This window comes from Rhinolophus ferrumequinum, chromosome 25 (assembly GCF_004115265.2).
Source record: "Rhinolophus ferrumequinum isolate MPI-CBG mRhiFer1 chromosome 25, mRhiFer1_v1.p, whole genome shotgun sequence".
Taxonomy (NCBI): domain Eukaryota; kingdom Metazoa; phylum Chordata; class Mammalia; order Chiroptera; family Rhinolophidae; genus Rhinolophus; species Rhinolophus ferrumequinum.
This window is the reverse complement of record NC_046308.1, coordinates 608071-631975: the sequence shown is the minus strand read 5'-3', so window position 1 is coordinate 631975 and position 23905 is coordinate 608071. Positions and strand designations below refer to the sequence as shown.

General features: G+C 50.6%; 1 protein-coding gene across 12 annotated transcripts in view; it reads left to right on the top strand.

The window, feature by feature from the left end:
* The window catches only part of EP400 (E1A binding protein p400), an 87698-nt gene that overhangs the window by 2483 nt on the left and 61310 nt on the right, over positions 1-23905 (top strand). For 5 of the 12 annotated variants that reach the window (XM_033097282.1, XM_033097281.1, XM_033097276.1 and 2 more), the window contains exons 2-5: positions 9361-10702; positions 12179-12289; positions 22279-22369; positions 23754-23861. In XM_033097282.1, the coding sequence (XP_032953173.1) occupies positions 9395-10702; positions 12179-12289; positions 22279-22369; positions 23754-23861 (1618 nt within the window). In that variant the 5' untranslated portion in view covers positions 9361-9394. The remainder of the gene's footprint in view (positions 1-9360; positions 10703-12178; positions 12290-22278; positions 22370-23753; positions 23862-23905) is intronic. The other 7 variants (XM_033097284.1, XM_033097286.1, XM_033097278.1 and 4 more) reach the window with 4 other exon arrangements.

Genomic DNA, 23905 nt, shown 5'->3' with positions numbered 1-23905 from the left:
TTTATCGCGTAAATAAATAATGCATGATCTTTTGTGAAGCGCGTGGGCTTGACGGGGCCCAGGCATACGGGGAATTAGAGGGGCTGAGGGATGGACTTCGTCTGCTGTGACTTGGAGGAGGCAGAGGCCGCGCCGGAGCTGGGGCTTGATGCAGGTTTGGATTTCGGTAGGTAGGTAGGTAGGTAGAGATGAAAGGGGGGGAGTCGATTTGGAGGCGGGAGTGTTTGAGGCCTTCAAGGAGGGATTCGGCTACCAGACCTTGCTCCTCCGGGGCCTTACGTGGGATGGGCGTCTGCCCCTCTTCTGTTTCCTCGCTGTGCGTTCTGTAGCTGCCCTCTCTCTGCTCCCCCCGTCCCCCGTATCTCATTGCTTGTCTTGCATGGGGGTTGACCTTTCCTTCTCTGTCAGGGAGTTTGTGGTTGCCCAGCTCAGCCTCGGGGTCCATGCTTGGACCGGCTCCCCATTCTCTGAGGGTCTGCGGCCCTACTGTGGCTGCGGGCCTGGGGGATCTGCTTCCCTCTCTGCCAAGGGCAGGCAGCTGCTCTCAGCTGCGACCTGTGGCCATTGGAGCCGCCCCTTTCAGGTGGAGGAGCCTGGCTCTGCTCCTCAGCCACCTGTGGGGCCCCGCCCATACCTTAGAGGAGAGCCTGGCCCTTTCTGCTCGCTTCTGGGCCGAGCGTCCTTTGGTTCCGTAACCTTGGCCCGCCCTCTCCGTGGTCTCTGCTTTATTTCCACTCCACAGAAAATTTTACTTTGTTTTGGTGCATTATGATAGAAATAAATTTTAAAAGTCACTTATGTTCTGAGTGGAAGGGAAGGTCGTTGCCATTTTACTTTTTTTAAAGATCTACACCTCGTAGTGTTCACTCTTTTTGCTATAGAATTCTGAGAATTTTCACAAATGTCTAATTTCCACGCCAGTCAGGATTCAGAACAGCTCCTTCAGCCCAGTTTCCTCATGCTGCCTCTGTGGTCAGTGCTGCCACCAGCCTGTGCACCTGCTCGGTGTGTTTTCCAGGAGCGCACAGTGTGGAGCTTTCGAGGCCGGCTCTTTCCCTGAACGCAGTGCATTTGAGACCCGTCCAGGTGGCTGCACATGCACGCAGTTTGTTTCTCTGTGTGGCGCGGTGTCTGTGGTATGGGAGCCGCTTAACCTGAGCACCTGCTGAAGGATGCTGGCTTTATACGAGTAACAAGTGAGCAGTTCGCAGTGCGTGATGTGAAGTACACAGGACGGCCCTGTTCCTCTTTGCTCTTTCTCCCCACGCTTCACTTCCTTCCAGAACGAACCGATTTGGTATCCTTTCCCCAGGTTCTCTCTGCACGTTAGAACCTGCATTCTCCATGAGTATCTCCCGCAAGGGAGGGAAAATTGGTTCTTGGGAGGAGGGTGAAAATATCTTAGATGATGGTGGTTTGTGGCCTCCGAAAGGTCACAGTAGATGAGCAGACACAGTACAGCTGGGGTGGTGACATTTCACTGGGCAGAGGGCTGGGGAGGAGAGATGTGCCTGCATGGGCTCCGTGGCGGGCAGGACAAAAGGGTGAGAGACGGCAGATGATGAATGAACGGAGGTTTGTGACGCTGTCACTGGGTGTTTAAGGAAGCACTTTCAGAGTTGTCTTGAGAAGGAGGAATGTGTTGGTAACGTAGGACTTTTGTTTTAACCGTTAGTTGTTGGGTGACATCTGGTATTACCATCTAATACAGAAAGTAGTTTTTCCTGTAATGTTTCACTATGAAAATTTCAAAGCTACACAAAGGTTGAAAGAATTTTACAGTAACCGCCTGTATCCCCACCACCTAGTTTCTAACATTTCCCCACACCTGCTTCATGGCACTTGCACGGCGCTTATCTGACTAACAGCGTCTGTTCTGGAGCTGCTCCTGCCTCTTCAGGAGCTCGTCCTCACGCCTTTGACAGCCAGCCGCTCAGGGCTCCATCGACTGAATGTCCACGACCGAGACAGCCAGTCTCTGAAACATGGACGTACATTTATTTGCAACGTTCTGCGCCTACACATCCTGCCACAGTGAATCAACTTTGTGCTTCTGTATTTTCATGGGACGGCGAGGGCCGAGGGGAGGAAGAGTGGGGGTAGTTCTGTTAAATGGGGCCAGGCCCTCTGCAGGTGCGACACACGTCCCATAGCAGTCACCAGGCCCTCACCAACGGAGCCTGTTGTCCGGCCTTTGAATTTCTGTCGGTCTGATAGATGAGAAACGATATTTCAGCCTAGAGTGGATTTGCATTTGTTTTCTTACAAGTGATGGATTACAAGTGAATGTGCTTGAAAACTTCAGCTTCGGGTCTCGTGTTGGAGTTCCCCTTGGTTTTCTTGGTTTTTGCTGCAGGAAATCCCGCTTCATAGATACAGGCTGGCAGTGAGACGGGTCAGACCTTCAGTTCGTTCCTCACGGGCAGCCTTGTGGAGATACTCAGAGCCTTTTGATGGGTTGTGATCTGGGTTCACAGGGCCAAGTGCGCTTCCGGTTCATGCTGGTAACTGCATTTGGAAGTCTTATTTTCCGCTGCCCCATGTCTCTGTGACCATCTCGGCGAGTTTCCTTGCGTCCTGCAGGTGGCTCTCTGACCCAGGCCCTGTCTGCGCATTGGACGCGGGCTTCCTGCTCCCGCAGGTGCTTCTCACTGTGGGTGAGCCGTGCTCCCTGGTGACGAGCAGCTCGGCTCCTGGCTTTGGCCTGGGGACGCACAGGCTGCGCTGAGGACCACAGTGCACTGGGCGGCCGGCAGCCTCTGCTCAGCCCCAGCTGCTTGTGGCCAGTGGGCTGTGGCCGGTACATGGAGTTTTCTAAGGAACGAGGCTGACAGCTGGAGACCTATGTGAGATCTCCTGATTTAAAGGCACACAGCAGGCTATGTCTTCGTCTGGATTTAGACAGGACATCCATGAGTGCCAGCCTCTCCCGTGAGGCCACCTGGGGACTCTCCAGCACGGCCTCACTGGCCCCGAGCCTGGCTGCTCCCTGGCTTTTCAGTCTCGGTCTTCGGCACGAGCATTGGTGGTTTCTCCTCCCTGCTTCTCTCCCTCCTACCGACCACGCGCTTACCGAGTGTAGCTGATGTGCAGGCTCCGTTAGAGACGCTGCAGGTGCTTCCTCAGTCTCTGACTTTTGTTGTAAGTTTTCTTTAGTAAAATCTGTCAGTTATTTTTATACATTAATATTGTTTTTGCATGTCATGCCATGTTTAGGAAATTTCTTCTGCACCCCAAGATTATAAAGATATTTTTATACATATTGTAAAATACTTTTATTTGATTTCCTCCCCACACCATTTTGCGTGTGAGTGGTGTGAGCTGGGGGCGTGGGCCGGGCTTGGGGGTGGAGCTGACTGTCCTTTTTCTAAATGGACTCGTCTAAGAAAGTTTGGATTTTAATTCTCTAGCATCACAGAAAGCGAATATGAGTTTGATAATGCTTTCAAATGACTGTATTTTAAAGACCTCAAAAATAGCAGTGTGTCTGTGGGAGGCGTTTTCCTCTGGTCTGTGGACCTTGGCGAAGTAGGCGTGTGTCCCTCACAGAACTTGTGAGGCTCACTGGCTGAACAGCTGCGGAGGTGGCAGGGCGCCAAGGACAGGTGTCAGAGGGGTGTCGTTTCGGGCTTTGTGGGTGGGCTGCAGTGGGGGGTGTGGAGTCTCTTCTGACTGTGACGCATCGTTTTCTCTGCATGCCAGGCAGCCATGACAGCCCCGTCCGGTGCAGTTACCAGGCACACCCCACATGCCAGTGGCCTCCGATGAGGGCGTCGTGCCCCCCCACCTCCCCGTCCCTGCATTGTGCTCACTCGGCCTCTTCTCTGTGCGTCCTATAAAGCAGCCCTCGAATAACAGATGAGATGCTGTGGGAACTGAATTCTCGTTTATATCAATTAGCCTGTGGTCAAGTTGGTTTCGTGATAGGTCGTCTTGCTTAAAGTCACAGAACCTACCGATGCCGTTTGGTGAGAACTGAATGTGCTGCCAGAGCAGGTCGTGTGAGACACCAGCTGCAGGGCAGGGAAATGCACACCTGTGTGGCACTGCCAGGAGCGCAGGAGTGTTTGGTGACCAGCATGAACGCTGTGACACCTGCCAGTTAAGGACAGATTTGTAAAGCATGGAAAGGTAGCAGAAACAGCCACATGTTCAGTATTACATTTTTTGTGTAGGTATGTCTGATGTCTGGTACTTACTGCTGGGCATGCCACCTTTTTCCTGCAACGTTTCAGTGAGCGTCCTGTGTCCTGGACACGCCTGAGTTTTTGCTTAGTCTGATCTAGAGGTCAGGTTATTGGGTCAGAAGCTGTCACTGTGCTGCAAGAGTGTTGACACCTACTGTCAAATCGCTTTCTGGAATTTCCTTGTGAAAGTATTCCCAGACACTGGTCGTCTTCCCTCCTCTCCCGTGATGTTCTGTCTGCCCTGAATTTGTGCGCTGTGTTCCCTTCACCTCACTCTCCATCCAGCCGGGTGCTCTTTATCTGGCCAAACTCCCAAAAGCGTGGAGACGCGTTTCTGTTCCGTATTTGTGTGGGGAAATGTGGGGGGCAGAGAAGGAAGAGGGAGATGGTTTGGGAAGGTAGCAGGGCTCATGAAAGAGCACCCTGCTTGTTGAAGGGGGAAGGAAAGGGTTCCCGACTCCCAGCTGCCAGGACTGGCGAGAAGCTGCGAAGGGTGGTGGGCGCAGCTGTTGTAAGGCGCCAGTGCCCTCCAGCCCTCACTTCCTCTACCCTGCACTGAGACTAGGGCCCAGGTAGGTGTTTCTTAGAGTGGCGTTCTCCCAGCATCCAGATGTGCCCTGCGGTGTCAGTGTTGCCGTGAGCAGCGGCAAGCGCAGATGGTGAGCCTGTGGTTTGCACCGTCCCTGCCAGTGGCAGTGGTGGCGTCCCCGCAGAGACCCGGAGGGCTTGGCCCTGCTTCTTACCACGCTGCCTCATTGCTCTCGCCCCACACCACCGACCTCTGCCTCGTCCTGGGCGGTACCTTTCTCGAAATCATGAGCTTCACAGGGCTGCTCTGGCTTCCTCTGATGGCCTCAACGTTAGAAACATAGCCATGAAGAATAAAAAGTTGTGTTGCCGTTGGTGGTAGCTTTGCTCTCCACGGGGTACTGTACCGTGTTTTGGGGAAAATTTGAGATAAGCAGTGGTTGGTTTCTCTAACTTGACTATAAACTCACTGAAACCAGGAACCACTTTTGAAAAACTTGAGGTCACGTGTAGTGTATGGGTTTGCGAATTTGGACATACATGTTCAGTGTTGTAACGTCATCACAAATCAGATACACAAAGGGCTCCACACCGCCAGCCTCCCTCCTCCCTCTCGGGTCAGCGACTCCCCACTGGCAGCCAGGCGGGCGGGGTGTGTCTAATCTGTGTCCCTGTGGTTCTGCCTATTCCAGAATGTCATGTTGTGTCTGACCCGGCGCGCGCCGCCCTGGGGTCTGGCGCTGCTCCGTGGCGGCTGCGCCTTGTCGCGGTGCGTGTGTCAGTGGCGTGGTCCCATTTTGGCTGAGGCGTGCTCCCTGGGGTGGCTGTGTCAGTGGTTTGCCCCGCACCAGGTGACGGTCACTGTTCACATTGCACTGTTTCTGCGGATGACTATTTAATTTCCATCTTTAACAGTAGTGGCTGGATTGTGTAATTGGTGTCCTGCATTTTTCACTTGATACTGTATCTGAAACTTTCCTCTTTCATTACCTAGTTTCCAGGTAGGCCTTGAACACTGGATGTTTCTGGTTACATTTCTTTCTGCTTTATTGGTCTGCAGTGAATGTTTTTTATTCTGCAGTGAATTTAGACTTTATTGGTCTACAGTGAATTAAAAAAAATCGGTAGGTGAATTTCCTTCTGAGAGACTTCCAGAGGAAGAATTCCTAGGTCAAAGGTGATGTGATGGGATCACATGCGTCCCTCCTCCTTTCCCACCACTGTCCCCCCACTGTGGGCAGGCATGTTATGGGTCTGCGCCCTTGCGATCGCCGCGTTTCTCCTCGGTAGCCTGCCACACCCCGGGAATGGGAGCGGGAGCAGTGTGGGCAGAGCGCGAGTTGTGCGATGTCACGTCTTGGCTGCGTGGGTCTGAGACGTAGTGACTTCCATCCGCATGGCTTTTCTAAGTGAGCGTGGACGTTCTCCCCTGAGCTGGTAGATGTTTTTCATCCTTTGTGAACTGTCTCTTCTTGTCCTGAGATTCAGTGTTTTGTCAGCTTGTTTCTATTGTCCTGGCCAGAGCTCTTTGTTACAGTCACTTCAGATTTCTTCCCAAGATACTTGGTTTTGATTTTTGAGCTTTAAACATTTTAAAACTGCGTGTCTTCAAATCTCATCTTTTCAGATACAAGTTTACTGTTTTAAGTTTAGGAAATGGAGTTCCCTTCAAAACTTTCATAAATATTTATTTTTGTATTCTTTAAGTTTTTCTATTTTTATTTCCTCCCACTTAGTATAAAACTTGAAATGTTAGTCCTTTTGGCTCTCTGAGCAGCAAGCACCAAGGCAAGGCGGTCGGGAAGAATAAGCGCCTTATGAAAGGCGGCAAGAAGGGTGCCAAGAAGAAAGTGGTTGACCCATTTTCTAAGAAAGATTGGTATGATGTGAAAGCACCAGATGTGTTCAATGTAAGAAATGTTGGGAAAACACTAGTCACGAGAACTCAACCAAAATCGCATCTGATGGTCTCAAGGGTCATGTTTTTGAAGTGAGCCCAGCTGATCTGCAGAAAGATGAAGCTGCATTTAGAAGAGGCGTGCTAATTGTGGAGGATGTTCAGGGCAAAAACTGCCTGGCTGATCTCCATGGCCTGGATCTAACCCGTGACAAAACGTGCTCCACGGTCGAAAAATGGCCGGCCATGACTGAAGCTCATGCTGACGTCAGGACCACCGGTGGTTATTTGCTCCGTCTGTTCTGTGTTGGTTTTACTGAAAAGCGCAACAGTCAGATCCAAAAGACCCATGCTCAGCATCAGCAGGTCCGTCACATCCGGAAGGAGATGGCGGAGACTGTGACCGAGAGGTGTGGAGAAATGACTTGAAAGAAGTGGTCAGTGCATTGATTCCAGAGGGAGAGAGCACTGGCAAAGACGCAGAGCAGCCTTGCCAGGCTGTGGAGCTGCTCCGTGACGTCTTTGTTAGAAAAGTCTGAATGCTGAAGAAGCCCGAGTTGGAAGTGGGAAAGCTCCTGGAGCCTCATGCTGAAGGTCGCAGTTCTGGATAAGCTCCTGGGGGTGACATGGGGGCTCAGGTTGAACGAGCTGTGGGTATGAGCCCAGGTCCAAGAATCTGTGTAAAATGGACTTTTCACAATGACAAAACCCCTTGGTGATGGTTAAAACAAAACAAAACAAAAAACTTGAAATGTTAGCTTATAAAAAGACATTTGTTTTGGTGAATGATTTGTGATGAGAATTTAGATATTATTTTTTTAATGTGTCAGTTGTCATAATATTTTCCTCCTAATTCTCCCCCCTGCCCCCCGGTTTTGTGAGTTACTATATGTGATTTGGTTGCCTTTGATATTCTGGGACTGTATTCTAAGGAAGTGATCCTAAATATGCCTGATGGGTTTGTTTATTCTGTTTATTCTGATTTTGTTCCAGGCCCACACTGATCTCGCTCGTAATGCTTGTTTAAAGAGATTGGGTGGGGGAGAGGGGGCGGATGGCTCAGGTGGTTAGAGCGCGAGCTCTGAACAACAGGGCTGCTGGTTCGATTCCCACATGGGCCAGTGAGCTGCGCCCTCCACAACTAGACTGAAGGACAACAACTTGGGGCTGATGGGCCCTGGAGAAACGCTTTTCCCCAGTATTCCCCAATAAAAATTAAAAACAAAAGAGAGATGGGGATCAAAACCTTGTTTTGAAGGCAGTAGCGTCCTAAGCGTTCGCCTTCCACCCCCCGCCTCCTGCGGAGCCCACCTCCTTGTGGGGTGATCACCACGGTTCCTCCCTGTGCTCTGAGTCCCCATTGCCATCTGTCTGCTGCCACTTGACCATGATTTGGGAACTCCGTCCTCAGAGCTGGCCGTCAGAACACAAAGCACCGCCTCACTACAGGACATGCTGACTTGTGTTTCCTCAGCCTTTGCTGAGCGACCATCAGTCCAGAGCTTTGAGTTCATACACATGTGTGTCACCCGGGGTGAGCACTGGGCGAGCGTCGACATATACACGTGTGTGTCACCTTTGTAAGTTTTGTAACTTCTAGGGTATGATGTGTTCCTTTCCTTGTGCGTTTTCTCTGCTAAGCAGCGGTCCCCAGAACATGAAATGGCTTTCCTGCTTGTCTGCGGGTGGGGAGGAAGGAACTCCAAGAGCTGAGTGGGAGGACATTTCTGAGCTGTGACCCCGCACGGGTGACAAGGGGGCCCAAGGGGCTGTGTCCCACACGGAGGGAGGCCGGAGCCACGTCTGCCTTGCCAGTGTTCTGCCGCCCCCCCTCAGCCGATCTCTTCCCGCGCTGTCCTCTGATGTCTCCTGTCTGAAGCCTGACTCCCTTAGCGGTCCCTCCCGCTCTCACTCCTCTCTCTAGTTGTGGGTGGTTTGGGGGCTGTGAGCCCCTTCAGAGCTGTGACATCAGCTCCCAGAGAGTTCACGGAGCCCTGACGGGGCCTCTCCATGGCGTCCTGTTTTTCCCTCTGAGATGTTTTGTGTTTTTACTTTCCCCTCCCCGTTCCCTCCTGGAGAATGCTGCCGTGTGAGGCTCCTTCACATTTTGTCCTGGTTCCATGACAGGCCGTGTGCCTCCCCAGGGCCGACGTCATGCCCAGGCCTGCCCCCGTCCCCTGCGGTCTCATGGGGTCTCCTTGCGTTTGCACTCCATTCACGGGGTGTTCCAGGGAGGTACCCAGGCATTCGTGGGAACCGCTGGCTGTCAGGGATCTGGCTGCACTTCTGGAGACGGAGGGATTGTGAGCAGCCCGTGCTGTGTGTCTGCGTCAGCAGTCATCATTGCCTCCTGGGCCCAGTGGCAGCGAGCAGGTCAGCGTCCCCGCTGCGTGTGGGAACACAAAAAGGCCTGTGCCAAGGAGAAGGCGTTTGGGAGGCAACGCTGGTCCCGAGGGCCTTGGCCTTGAGCAGGTGACGCTCGTCACCTTCCCAAGCAGCTGGTGGCATCACTCACCTGCTCCTGCCAGGCTGCGCCCTGGCTCGGGCACAGTGGTGACCCAGAAGGACCTGTCCCTGGTCCGTGCTGAGGGACACTGTGTGCAGTGCCTCCGTACACAGCTCCATGTGAGTTCATAGGACGCGTCGCGAGGGACAGACCTTCACATGTCGCCAGCAGGTCTCGTGATAAGCCGTGACCAAGGGTTGTGTTTCCCTCTAAGTAACATGATTTTAACTTTGGTTTTTCAGGAGAATATTGATTGGATAAGAAAGGGGGGCGACAATGCACCACGGCAGCGGCCCCCAGAACGCCCCACACCAGCTGCAGAGGTCCCGCGCCTTCGCCGGCAGCGAAGAAGAGCCACAGGCCCCCCCAAACCCACCCCCATCCCCCGCCACGCCCTTCGCGCCCTCGGCTAGTCCATCTGCACCCCAGTCGCCTGGCTACCAAGTCCAGCAGCTGATGAGCAGGAGCCCTGTGGCTGGGCCCAACGTGAACCTCGCCCTCCAGAATGTGGGGCCTGTGGTGGGAGGCAACCCAGCACTCACGCTCGCCCCCCTGCCGCTCCCCAGCCCCACGTCTCCGGGCTTTCAGTTCAGTGCGCAGCCAAGGCGGTTTGAGCACGGATCCCCGTCGTACATCCAGGTCACGTCGCCGCTGTCCCAGCAGGTGCAGACGCAGAGCCCCACGCAGCCCAGCCCCGGGCCGGGGCCGGGCCTGCAGAGCGTGCGGGCGGGTGCCCCGGGCCCTGGCCTGGGCCTGTGCAGCAGCCCGACTGGGGGCTTCGTGGACGCCAGTGTGCTGGTGAGGCAGATCAGCCTGAGCCCGTCGGCGGGCGGGCACTTTGTGTTTCAGGAAGGCTCGGGCCTCGGCCAGATGGCCCCGGGCGCCCAGGTTCCGCTGCAGCACGCCGGGCCTCCCCTGGCGGTCCGGGAGCGGAGACTGTCTCAGCCCCACACGCAGTCTGGGGGGACCGTCCACCACCTGGGGCCCCAGAGCCCCGCGGCATCGGGCGGGGCGGGCCTGCCATCCCTGGCCAGCCCCGGCCACATGGCCACGGCGAGCTTGCCACCCCAAATCAGCAGTATCATCCAGGGCCAGCTGATTCAGCAGCAGCAGCAGCAGCTGCCGGGGCCGCCGCTGCCCAGACCCCTGCTGCCCGGGGTCGCGGTCGGGGGGGTCCCGGCGTTTGGGATGACGTCCCCGCCGCCCCCCAGCAGCCCTTCCAGGACCGCCGTGCCTCCGGGCCTCTCCAGCCTTCCCCTGTCGTCCGCGGGGAACGCGGGGGGCAGAAAGGCCCCCAAGAAGCTGGAGGAGATCCCCCCACCCTCCCAGGAGCTGGCCCAGATGCGGAAGCAGTGCCTGGACCACCACCACCGGGAGATGGAGGCGCTGAGGGAGGCCTTCAGGGAGTACCTGATCGAGCTGTTCTTCCTGCAACACCTGCAAGGGAACATGATGGACTTTCTGGCTTTTAAGAAGAAACACTACGCCCCGTTGCAGGCTTACCTGAGGCAGAACGACCTGGACCTGGAGGAGGAGGACGACGAGGACGAGGACGAGGAGAAGTCGGAGGTCATCAACGACGAGGTGAGAAACGGCCGGCCGCCTGCCGTGAGAGGGCTGTCTGCTCACACGTGCGCCTGGGCCGCTGAAGACGGCAGCCCTGGGGCTGCTCACATGGGCTTCTGGGAGAATTTGGCCCAGGGCACACACAAATGGAAGGTGGATTTGGGTTTTCTTGGGGGGAGGGAATGGCTGCTCTAGTTGTTAGGGACAGGGGAGCGGGCGCTGTGTGTCAGGTGGGTGCGGAGCCCCGAGCCTTCATTTAGAGCAAGGGCTCCTCCTGGTGGGACAGCTGACCTGGCGAGACCCCGCCTGCCCCTGGGGTCCTGGGTGTGTGGCCGGGCCAGGGCCACAGCACACACCTTCCAGCTGGTTTCCCAGCTTTCACGGCTCACTTACGTAGGCCCACCCGTTCAAGCACCATGAGCGTGGTTTTCAAACAAGGAGTGTAAATATAAATAAATGTAAACATTTATATGGTGTCTTCATGATTAAAACGCAGTTATTATGGCAAAAAGCTGCGTTTGAGAACTTCTAGCTGTAGTATTAGATTTGACATATTTTGATCTCACACTTTTGCTAATAATGCCTGTTGGGTGATATTTAAGATAGTGAAATTTTGGGGTGCCTGGAATTGGTGCTTAATAAACTCCCCAGTTGAGATTTCTTAATGCTACTGTGACTTCTAATCCTTTTATTTGCTTTTCTGAAAACGAAACACAGCACAGCAGGGCAACAGTAAGGTGGCTTCATGCACTGTCCGTGTGCCTTTGTGTCGTGTGGTGTACAGTGTCGCTGGAGCAGATTTTGTTTTACGATACAGCTAAAAGAATTCAAATCTTTGTCACGCTTCTCCTGCAAAGAAATCAGCCTTTGGTGAACAAAAACTGGTCTCTTTGCTCAGCCGTCCTCATTGATACTTATGGACGTATCTGTGTGGCTTTGCCATTTTGTGTTTTCTATAATACCTTTTCCAGATGGACCATTTTTATTTTCCAAAAGGTTTATATGATTATTTTGAGGATTTCACCCCTGTGAAATAGTGGAAGTCAATTCTCTTTATGTTTGTACGCCAATGGTGTCTGTAGGCGCAGTCCCCCATCTGTGCTGATGGAGAGAAACAAGTCCCTTTTACAATTTCCTGTTGGACCTGCATGTAGTGCGTGACGGAGTGGTGCTGTGCAAACTGCCCGGGAGGCTGTGAGCTTCTGCTCCTGAGCACTGTCTGCCATCCCCATTCCTAGGATTTGAACTTGCAGGATCTAAGGATGTTGCACGTGTGACTTAAGTTGGAGTTCCTCCAAGATGTGCAGTTGAGTTAGGTTGTTACGTTACAAATCTACCATAAAGCAGTTGATAGTCCTTTTATAGGATTTGATGCAAAAACGTTCCATTTTTAAACACCAAACATCAGTGAGCTATCAGCAGTAAAATTCTAACGAAATTTTGAGCAGTCTTAAAAATTATGTTGCCTTTTTTTCTCAAAATATTTCCTCTCAGGTAAAGGTTGTGACAGGAAAGGATGGGCAGACTGGTACTCCCGTTGCTATAGCAACCCAGCTTCCTCCAAATGTTTCTGCTGCTTTTTCATCCCAGCAGCAACCATTTCAGGTACTTTTCGACGGTTCTCAAATGTAGTCTCATCCCAAACCTTTCCTTCATCACGTATTTAACCTTCGATTACTATTTGCTCTTCAGCATTTTTTTCCCAGAGCCCATTCCTTATTTAAAAAGATAAGTCTTCCTGCATATAGAATTATAAAGTTAAATTGCATGAGTAAATGAACCCCCAGACCTTAATGCATTATTTTTGCATATTGACCTGTAATGCAGTGTGGTGTCAGCGTGCATGTCACCTAACCCTCACAGTCCTGTCCAATGTGTGCCCAGGGTTCCTGTGTGCTGTTTACATGTGGGTTCTTTCTTGTGTCTTCTCTCTGTATTTTTGAGAACAGTGCAAAATAGAAAAATAAAGATGTGATCAGATGACAACTTGACACTTTCTGTAGCTAGAAGAAACGCTGACGTGAAACACCTGAAATCATCAAGGTCTTAGGCTTCTAAATGGATGTGTTAGCTGAATGCAAACTGATTATTTTTAATGTTTTGAAATAGACTCATTCCGTGTTCCATGAATAATGCCAAGGACCTAAAAGTGTGGGTCAGACCCTAGTAGTTTTGGAATAGGTTATGTTGGGTTCTGAAAGCAGTTTCATCTTGGTGGTGACTTTTTTAAAAAAATTTTTTAATTTCGATACAATTTTAAATGCATATAAAAGTTGCACTAATAGTACAAAGAACTCCCCTTATAGCATTTACCCAAATCCACCAGTTGTTGGCTTTTTGCCCCATTTGCATTCCTCTCATTCTCTCTCATCTCTGCGCACACACATTTCCCCCTGAACCACTTGAGCGTAAGTTGCAGACGTGCTGTCGTGCAGCCTGCCCCTAAGCACGGCAGCGCGTCCCAGGTGACAGTGCTTGTGGCTTGAGCACAGCTCAGCGGTGAAGTCGGGAAACTGCCGTGACGCAGCCCTGGGACTGAGCGCGCTCACAGGCGCTGTGCCTTGTCTGGACGATGTCCGATGTCCTCCCTAGCGGCCTTCCCCTGGGACCGCCCACCACGCGTGCTTGCCAGGTCTCGGGTGGGCTTTAATCTGGGCCGGCCCCTCTGTCTCAGGACCGTCACAGCTTTGAGACCTTCAGGCCAGTGACTTTGTAGAATGTGCTTTGGTGTGGGATTGCCTAGTTTTCACTTGTGTCTGCTGCCGGGAGTGCATTTTGAGAGGAATACCACAGAAGTGACGCTGTGTCCCGCGCAGGGAGCGTGTCAGGAGGCCACGGGGTCAGCTCGTCCCGTGACTGGTCCGCCCGGCTTTTCCAGTGGAAGGTTGTTATTTTTCCTTGGGTCAATGAGACGTAACTTGGGAAAGGTACTTCGAGACCACGTAAATATCCAGTGTCTCATTAAACTGTTTGCCCACTAATTCCAGCATCTGTTGATGGGTCTGGCCCAAGTCAGTTGTCACCCTAAAGGTGGCAAAACGGATTTTCTATCTCCATTACTACTTCTGCACTTATTAGCTGGCCTTCTGCTGTAATTAGCTTTCTTTTCTCTTCCCTTTATGTATTTATGTATGGGTTCTTATTTCAATCGGTAGGTTATAATACGTCACTAACTGTGTTTACTTGCTCATTAAAACTTACTTAATTCAGCAGCATTTGCTCTTTTTGGTCTGTATTTTCTTGAGTGTTGACTGGCACGTGGGGTCGTGTAGCCACCGCCCGTCAGGGCACACGAGTTCTGTGTAACCCACCCCACCCCAGCCTGCTCCCTCGGTAACACTTCGTGATCGAATCTCACCCTCTCTGACCCTGTCTCCATCTCTGTGATTCCACCGCTTCCAGGACGAGATGTCAGTGAGTGGGCTCAGGCAGTGTGTGGCCTGTCACCCTGGCTGCCCGCGGTGGGCACAGCGTCGTGGTGGCTGTCGCGTGGTCGCATGGGCGGCAGTGTTCTGCTGAGTGCTGCTCCGTTGTGTGGGTGGGCCTGGTTTGCCCACTGCCCCCTTCGGAGGACACTTGGGTTGTTTCCAGTTTGGGGCGCGTGGGAATAAAGCGGCTGTGATGCTCGCATGCTGGGTGTTGTGTGAACATGGGCCTTCGTGCCCTTTGGGTGAGCGCCTAAGAGACAGATTGCTGGGTTGGTGACTAAGTGGACAGCTCTGTACGAAACCCCACACTTGCACAGCGGCTGCCCCAGTCCTGCGCCCTCGCCGGGACGCACTGTTGGAGTCGTTCTGAGACCCGTTGGGGTGTTAGCTTGTGGAGCTCTGAAGACGCGTGTGGTGAGCGTGCTCTCGTATGTTTCCTCACCATTTGTGTGCCTTCTTGGGGAAGCAGCCGTTCCCTTCCTTCTCCCTTCTTTTTCATTGAGTCGGTTGTTTCATTATGCTTATATTTGATGGTTCTTTGCATAATCTGCTTTGTTGGGTTTTTTTCTTAAGGAGGGCGCAGCTCACTGTGGCCCATGTGGGGATCAAACCGGCAACCTTGGTGTTATTAGCACCGCGCTCTAAACAACTGAGCTAACCGGCTGCCCCTGCATAATCTGGATATAAGTTTTCTGTCAGATATAAATTTGCAAATTTTTCCCCATTCTGTGGCTTTTCCTTCTTTTATACTAGTTTTTCACAGAGCAGAAGTTTTAAATTTTGATGCAGTCTCTTTTAACAATTTTTTTCTTTTATGGGTTGTGCTTTTGCCATCATCTCTGAGAACTCTTTGCTCAACCCAAGGTCATAAGAATTTTCTTCTGTAAGTTGTACGGTTTTATGTTTATATTTCAGTCTGTGATCCATTCTGAGTGAAGTTTTGTTTAACATGACAAGCATAGGTTCATTTCTTTGCATATCAATATCCAGTTGTCCCAGCACCATTTCTTAAAAAGACTGCCCTGTAATGCTGAGTTGACCACGTGTTTTCCAGAAGCCAGGTGGTCCTGTCTGTGTAGGTCCTGTCTGTGTAGGCCTGTGTCTAGACTCTTCCGTCACCTGTGTGTGTTTTTGCTAGGGCCCCTCTGTCTTGACTGCTGCAGTTTTTTGTTTTGTTTTTTAATGTGGCATTTGGAAAGGGGAATTTTTTTTTTTATAAGCCTTTCATATTTTTTTACATTTTTACTGAGAAACTGTGTGTTTCTCCAAGGCCCATCAGCTCCAAGTCATTGTCCTTCAATCTGGTTGTGGAGGGCGCAGCTCAGCTCCAAGTCCAGTCGCTGTTTTTCAGTCTTTAGTTGCAGGGGGCACAGCCCACCATCCCATGCGGCGATCGAACCAGCAACCTTGTGGTTGAGAGCTCGCGCTCTAACCACCTGAGCCATCTGGCTGCCCCTTGACTGCTGCAGTTTTGTAGTAAGTCTGGAAGCTTGATAGTATGAGTTCTTCAACTTCGTTCTTCTTCAGAATTATTTTGGGCATTCCAGTTCCTTTCTCGTGTCGATACCTGCAGAACATCGTGCCAGGATCTTGACAGGGGTTGCGCTGACTCTGCTGACCGACTGGGGAGAAGCAACGGCCCGACAACACTGCACCTTCCAGCCCAGGATTAGGGCTTGTCTCTCCGCTCGTTTTGGTTTCCTCTCATTTCTTTCTTCAGTGTTCCGTAGTTTTCAGCATCCCAGTTCTGTATGTATTTTTTAAAAATTTATACCCAAATATTCCAGTTTTTCTGTGGTATTGTAAATGGTACTTGTTTTAAAAAAATTTTGTAGTTCATTGAAAGTATGTAGGAATACTCTGTTCCCCCAAAAATAAGACCGGGTCTTATATTAATTTTTGCTCCATTAGGGCGTATTTTCAGGGGATGTCTTATTTTTTCCTGTACAACAATCAACATTTATTCAAATACAGTAATGTCATGTTCTTCTGGAACATCGTCATGACGTACTAAATGCGGCCGTCTGGCTGAGATCTTAACTGGGGCTGATTTTCAGGGTAGGTCTTATTTTTGGGGAAAGATAGTACAGTTGATTATTTGAACCTGTATTCTGCAATCTTGCTAAATGCATTAATTTCAGCTTTTTTGTAGATTCCATGGGATTTTCTACAGAGAGAATCATGTCTGCAAAGAAAGCAAGATTTATTTTTTTTTCTCCTATCTGTATGATTTTTATTTCTTTTTCTTGCCTGACTGTATTGGCAAAGACCAGAATAGAAGTCCTGAGAACAGGCATTCTTACGTTCTTCCCAGTCTTAGTGGGAAAACATTACTCTTTCACCATTAGGTATGATGTCAGCTATAGATTCTGTAGACATCCTTTATCAAAAGGTTAAGGGAATTCCTTTAGTCCTAGAATTTATCATGGTGGATGTTGGGTTTTGTCAGATACTATTTCTGCATCTGTTCGCGTGCTCGTGTGATACTTTCCTTTGGTCTGTACACGTAGTGGATTTTGTGTGCTGAGGCATAGTCTGTAAGCTGGGAGTACATACATCTTGTGTTGGTTTGATGGTTTGTTGTTTGACAAGGGCCGTGTAACCCACGCGCTTCCATCACGTCTCCTTGTGCCCCCGCTAGTCACCTGCTGCCCAGCCCCCCGCCCGCCGGTTTTGATGCTCAGTTATCTGTGATTTGGCCGGTTGGAGCCCCTCCAGGCTGGCTGCGGCGTGTTCCTGACACCCCTTCCCGAGACGCCCTGCAAGTGCCTCCCTCCTCCATGGCACAAGGCCGAGGCCCATTGTGCCTGCACTGTACCCAGCCCAGGACACGGGCACTGCTCCGGGCCTGCTCCTCTCTTCCTTCCGTGGGACACTAATGAACCCGACACAGGTGCCTCTTGTCATGAGTTCGATACAGTCATTACATTGGAGATTATCAGGAAATTGATGAGTGGGCACCTTTCCTGGTGGTGCGTGGAGGAACGCGGTGCATTAGGTCACGTGTAGGCCACCCTGCGGCAGAGGGCAGTGCAAGCTTGGAGTGCCAGGAGCCTTGTGGAGATGTGCGGTCTCCACAGCGATGGCCCAGCCCACTCTCCAGACTGCTGAGACTAAGCTGGGCAGACCCTGATGTGGCTCAGTGGGATTGCCACCCACTTCTGATGGCAGTGTCGTGTGGAGGCGTCTGGAAACACTGGTATGACCTGGAGGTGAGACACGCAGATGTGCTCTCAGGGTGCTCCCGTGTGTGTGTGCCAGAAGACACATATGCTGGTGTCTTAACTGGTGTTTGTTAGAGCCCCAGCCTGGAAAGAACCGGAATCGCCAGCAGCAGCAGAGCAGAGCAGCCGATAGTGCACGCTCACGAGAGTGCAGTAGTGGAAATGAGCGACCACGGCCCAGCACGTGTGGCCATGGGCTGGTCTCAGCACACGTGTGCCGCACAAGGGCTGACAGGAGAGCACAGATGCGGGGTTCCTTCAGTGACAGCGTGCTAGGAGCACAGCCCCACGAGAAGTGTGGGTGAGGGCTCTGTGGGAAAGGGCAAGGGCCGTGGAGTCAGAGCCAGTGGCCTGGGCAGGGGCGTCTGCCAGTGTGCGGGGCCTCAGGCACACGGAGCCCTTTCTGTCCTCAGCCCTGTGACGACCCCGGGTGAGCCCTGCGTTACTGCTCTTTTAAACTACACGTAGCTTTTCCCACTTGCCCCCTCAGCTAGGAAAAGTTTCAAACATAGAGGAAAGTTGAATAGTGTTCACTGAACACCCACATCCCAGCATTTAAATTCTGATGAACTTGACTATGCTTTAAAATCACGCATGTTAATAGTTTGTCTATGTGATGTATTTCATAATAATAATGTTTAGGAGACTAAAAGGAAAAACCAAGGAATCTCCCTTCTGAATTAACAGGTTTTTGAGGCAAATATTAGTGGATGTCAAAGGAAATAGAAAACTGGAGGATCTGTCAGAAAAGAGTTCACTAATGTAAAACATACCCTTTGTTTTCTTTGGAAAAAAAATCTCAGTATGACTTTCAGTATTTACAACCAATTGTAAATTTTTATATTGACTAATGAAACTCTAGAAGTAACTTGAGAGTTCTCAGCAGTACATATGCATGAATCTCTGTTTCCAAGACTTGGAGGTAGTATCACTGAGCGCCAAGATGTTGTGTGAAAAGTAATACACACACGTTGACTTAGGAAAAGAACCATTCCAGTTAGTATCTCAGTGATTTTTCTGTTGGAGAAAATGAATAATTATTCATGGTTCCATCATCCAAAGATTTTTTTCACATTACACATATACCAGTGTACAGTACGTTTACACTTCTTAAAATTTCACGTAACAAATACTCTATGGTGTTTTTTTCCTTCTTCTCCCCCCACCCCACTCCGGTTCAAGCCATTGTTTCTCAGTCTAGTTGTGTAGGACACAGCTCCCTGGCCCATGCTGGTGTTACGAGCCTTGCGCGCCTCTCGGCTGACGCAGTCGGTCACTCGTCATCGGTCGGCTGCTCACAGCAGCTCATGGCAGCTCTCACCGGCTGCCGGCCACCCACGATCGCTGCCGGCCACTCACAGTAGCACACGGTAGCCCACAGCAGCTCACACCGACCTCCGGCTGTTCATGGCAGCCCAGCTCCAGGGAGAGCTGTTGTTCACCACCTTAGCTGTAGAGGGCGCAGCTCACTGGCCCGTGTGGGAGTCGGACCGGCGACCTCAGCTTTAGGAGCCCGGTGCTCCAACCACCTGAGCCACTGGGTGGCCCCTCTTTATGTTTTATACTTTTAATAATTCTCATTTTAACAGCTCCTCATTCACCCATCACTTTGAGGAACTGCAGTTCACTTAAAATATTTTAATTTTAGGTTATTGTCTTTAGAAAAATATTTTATGAGTGGCATTAGTGAATGAAGAAAGTCTGAGTCTGTTCCGAGTCTTCACCATATATTGTCACTTTGTTCTTAGCTAAAAGTGGCGCTGGAAACCTGTAAGTGGTCCCAGTTTGATGACAGCCTTGCCAGCACTGTGAAGCCTTCTAAAGGAGTTTAAGACATATTCTCAGGGTGAATTTTATGATTTGCAACCAATTATAGGATTTTTATGATAAGCTGTATTGTTGCTGGTTAAGCTCTAGAAATAAACTCAGCATTCTCTGTCTTACATACGTATTAATTTCTGTCAGCTTCCAGCTTTAGAGGTAGAATTGAAGAGTGCAGTTATTATATGAAAACACTATTTTATTACAGTTATTCAGATCTTAACCATCCTAGTAGGAGGTTATTTTCCAATGATTATGTTAGAGAAAATAATTACAGTTCTGTACCCTACCACCCCCGCCCAGCTATTGTTTTTTTCCCTCTTACACGTGTTCATATTTTTAGGTGGTAGTTGAACTTGTTTTAATAGACACAGTCTACAAAGAACGCGGATTCGCCGTGTGCGCTTTCCTCCATCCCCTGGCCCATCAGCCGGGGAGACTCCCTGTAGAGTCCTCACTTGAGAGACCTGAGGTCGTCCAGCTGCAGTCCGACTGACTTGCAGTGCTCAGGAAGGTCACCCCTCGCTCCCTGCGCCTGCCCCTCTGTTCCGTGACTGTGCCCAGCCCCAGAACGCCGCAGACCCGGGACTTTACAGTGCATGTGTGTACTGGACGTGGGCAGAAGCTTGCCCCTGGTAGCTGCCAACCACAACCACCGGTCTTCATTCTTTCTCCAGGACGACGCAAGCCCGTGCCTCTCAGGCGGCAGCCATTCCACGTGTCTGTCCTGGGCGCGACACCTCAGTTCCTTCAGGGGTTCTGCTCCTGAGGCACTTGCTCAACTCCTGAACGTTTCATTGTCTTCAGTGGATACAGTTGGTTAGACGTTGTCTGTCTCAGAACGGGCAATCGGAGTTCAGTTCCCGTCATTCTGAGAACCAGGAGGCGGGCAGTGAGGCAGTTAGAGCGGAGACGTGGCCCTTCCTGGCAGTGTCTTTGATGAGAAGCTTTTATCTTAATGAAGTCCAGTTTATCACGTTTTTCACGTCGATTGCTTCTAGCACCGTTTTGTTGAAAAGGCTTCCCCTTCCCTGTGTTTGCTCCCAAGTTAGGAAATGACGTGATGGTGGCAGTCAGTCCCGGGGGTCCACGCTTTCCCCCATGCTGTCCATCCTTCAGTGGCACTGCGCCGGCCTGGCACCCGGAGCCCCCGGCGAGCCTCGAGCTTCTTCTCCGGAGCCTGTTTCCAGTTCGCTGACCTCTGCAGCCCTCTGTCCAGTGATCGTCCTGTCGCCGATACCTGGTTTTTCAGTCCCCTTGGTTTTCTTTGTGAAGAGTTTCTTCCTGTCCTCTGTAAAGCATTCTCTGTTCATTGCCCGGGCGTACTTACTGTAGCCACTGCCAACTCCTCACTGCCATTTCCAGGACGTGGGTCGACGGGGGTTGGTGTCCGTGGGTGGTTTTCTCAGGATGGCTCATGTTTCCTGTGTTGTTGTGTTTTGAGGTAATCTTGAATTGGATTTTGAATGTTGTAAATGATAGGTTGTAGAGAGTCTGGGTTCTGTTATATTCTTCTGAGGAGCACTGATGGTTTTGCTGTCACAGCTAGTTAGTGTGATTGAATTGGAGCCATACACGTAGCGTCCCGAGTGTCGAGCGTGGGCACCTGACGTGTCAGTGTTGGCACGTGGTTGCACTCGGGGTCTCTGTGTCTGGCTCAGGAGGCAGGCAAGGCTGACGGACACAGTGTGGGCCTCCCCATCTGCAGCTGCCTCCTGTGGCGACTCCCCTGCCCCACTCCTGCCCTGGCCCCCAGCTGCTGTCCCAGGGCTGTGAGTGGGCCTGAGCTGGGCTCCTGCCAGAGCCGTAAAGCCGGAGACCGCCTGGCTCCACTCTGTTCCTGAAGTCCCGACCCCATCCTGTGTCTGCCTACTGTGTCTTGTGTTTATCTGGAGTGCGTTTGGTCCAATAGGAAGGCTTGGCCATTACTGGATGCAGAGCCCTTTCTTATCAGCTTGTTTTATTTTAAAAACAAAACAAATCAAAACCAAATATACCGTTCTTTTGGTTATATGAGTAAGACATGTTCATTGTAAAACGTTTGGAAATTTTAAAAAAGTGCACACACACACAAATTATAAACTGCCTGTAATTCTATCCCTAGAGATAACCACCATCCACATGTCTTTTTGAAATCATTCTTTTCTTTCCTGCCTCCCTCCTTCCCTCTCCTTGTCCATCCTCCCCTCCCCCTCCTCCCCCATCTTCATTAAATGTAAACGGGTGCTTCGTTTCCCTTTTCATTCCTCTGACGCCTGCCTCCCCCCGAGGGAGGCAGTAGTGCCTGCAGTAGTGCCTGCAGCCTGCTGCTGCTGCACCAGCAGTGTCGTGTCATCTGTCCCCAGGGCTGCAAGGGTCAGCAGCCCCGCACGGAACAGTGACTTTGCTTCGCATCTGTAACTTGTGCATTTAAAATGTCTTGCTAAGTAGAGTGGACATAATTGAATCATGAAAAATCAGCAACCAGTGGGTGTTAGCCTGCAAGGATGGTGCAGGGATGGGAACGGTGTAGGTCACCCACATGGCCCCTTTCTGTCCTGGCCAGGAGCTTTTTTCACTCAGACGTTTCAGACGACCTCTGTCTGTTTCACACACGGCATATATCAAGTGGGTGGGCTGCTAGCTGTCCAAATACCATTTTGAAGATCCAAGTTAATTAGACTTATTAATTGGGGTTTTTGTGTCATTTTCCAGTGGGGAAATAATTGTAGCCTTTTTTTTCATTACTCAGCTTTTGTTTTTGGGGGAGATGAGTGATGACAGGCAGTGTGCTTGACCAGGGAGGCGAAGCTTAGGCTTCCGTCTGAGACGTCTGGTAGCCAGTCCCCTCTGGCCGCCGTTCTGGGGGCAAAGCCAGTGTGTTTCGCAAGGACTGTAGGTTTGCGTTGGTCTGAAATTCCATTTCAAACCAGAATAAAACGTCTCTTACAAATCCTTTCTTTCAGAGGTAAGTTAGAACTTCAAATTATTGTATGTAAACACACGTTGCATATGTATAATGAAATACAACAGGCAGATAACGTTTCTGTTATGAAAAAAGAGTGAGGCTAATGTTTGGGGTGATTATGATGGTTGTTTTATTCATTCTTGGAATGCACTTAAATCATTGTTTTTTTCCCAGCAGCAAGCCCTTGCAGGGACCCTGGTGACAGGGGCTGGAAGTGCGATAGAAACGGACCCCTTTAGGAGACAGCAGGCGGGACCTCCGGCAGGTATGTCCGGGAGCCCAGGCCCAGACGGCCTTGGGACCAGCACTAAGTGTGGGGGTTACAGCGTAGTGGCATGTGTTTCTAAAGTGAATGCTCAAGAACTTAGATTTGCTTTGTTTCTACTTTGGAAGTTAATTTTTCTTATTGTTAATATTAGCTAAACAAGGTATTTCTGTGACTGTTCGTTCGTGTGTACTGAAGGTAGGCATTCGTCAGTCGAGTAGGAGTATTTCGTTTTGATTTTCTAAGTGCATTTCTAGGCTCTTCAGTCCTCAGGATACGATTACATGTAAAACCATCTGCTTTTTCAAGTTGTCACTTATTTTTTTGAAACTGAATTTTTTTCTTCAAATTACAAATTTAATATACTTTCTGTAAAATTTTAAACACTTCAAAGGGTGCAACTTAAGTCTGCCTCTGGTTTGGTGTTCCCTGCCCACTCCTTCACCACAGAGGTAGCTGCTGTTAATGTTTGTGCATCTTCACAGACATCCTTCTGTCCACCCACAAGCATAGTTACCTGTGTGTCATTCTGTCATTCCGGAGAAGCTCAAATGCGATCACAGGTGCACTGTTGTGGCTTCAGGTTAACTCCCTGGGCCAGCCTGCTCATCGTGGGCCTCATTCTTTTTGATGGCTGTGTGGTATTCCATTGCACGGGCGGTTCCTTCTTAATTCATCATGCCCTCGTTAGCACCACCTTTTTTCTGTTCTAATCAACAGGGTTGAACATCTATCTTACATTTTTTCCCCACGTATTTGTCAAATTATCTAAAGGAACAAGTCCTAGAAATGAAATTGCTAGTTCAGGGTGTATGTGCAGTTAGTCTGGGTGATGCCCACTGCCCTCGAGAAGGGTAGGGCCAGTTCTGACTCCCGTCGGCGACTCCTGGCTCTCGGACAGCTGGGCCGTTGAATTAAGTACAACGGTCTCAATCCTGTGACTCTTAGGGGTGAGCACGTAAATCTTTTCTTTTGACGTGGATTTCTTTAATTTCAATAAAGCTGCACAGTATCTTCATGTTTACTGGCCGTCTGGGAGCCTGTCGCTCTCCTGCTGTCTGCTCTTTGACCATTTCGTCTGGTTGTCAGGACCTCCATGTTAGTCTGTAAGAGCTTTCTGATCGTTGGCCAGTCCAGCCTTTTGCCCACCGTGTGTTACACATACTGTCTCTCAGGTGGTTGCTTGCTCTTTGCCTTTTTTTGACACCTTTTGTTATATTTGCAAATTTTTAATGAAAAATTACATTTATGGCTTCAGATTTTGGTTCATGCATAGGAAGGTCTCCCTGTTCAAATATTATGAAAGCACTTACACATGTTTTTTCTACTCCTCGTGTGGTTTTATTTTTACATCAAACTGCACCTTTTCTGAAAATTATTTTAGAGCAGTCTAAGCGACCTCGCCTTGAAGTGGGTCACCAAGGGGTAGTTTTCCAGCACCCAGGGGTGAATACGGGAGTTCCTCTGCAGCAGTTAATGCCGACAGTTCAAGGTAAGCCTAAGCCTCAGCCCCAGCGCTCGCCCTGTAGCTCAGAG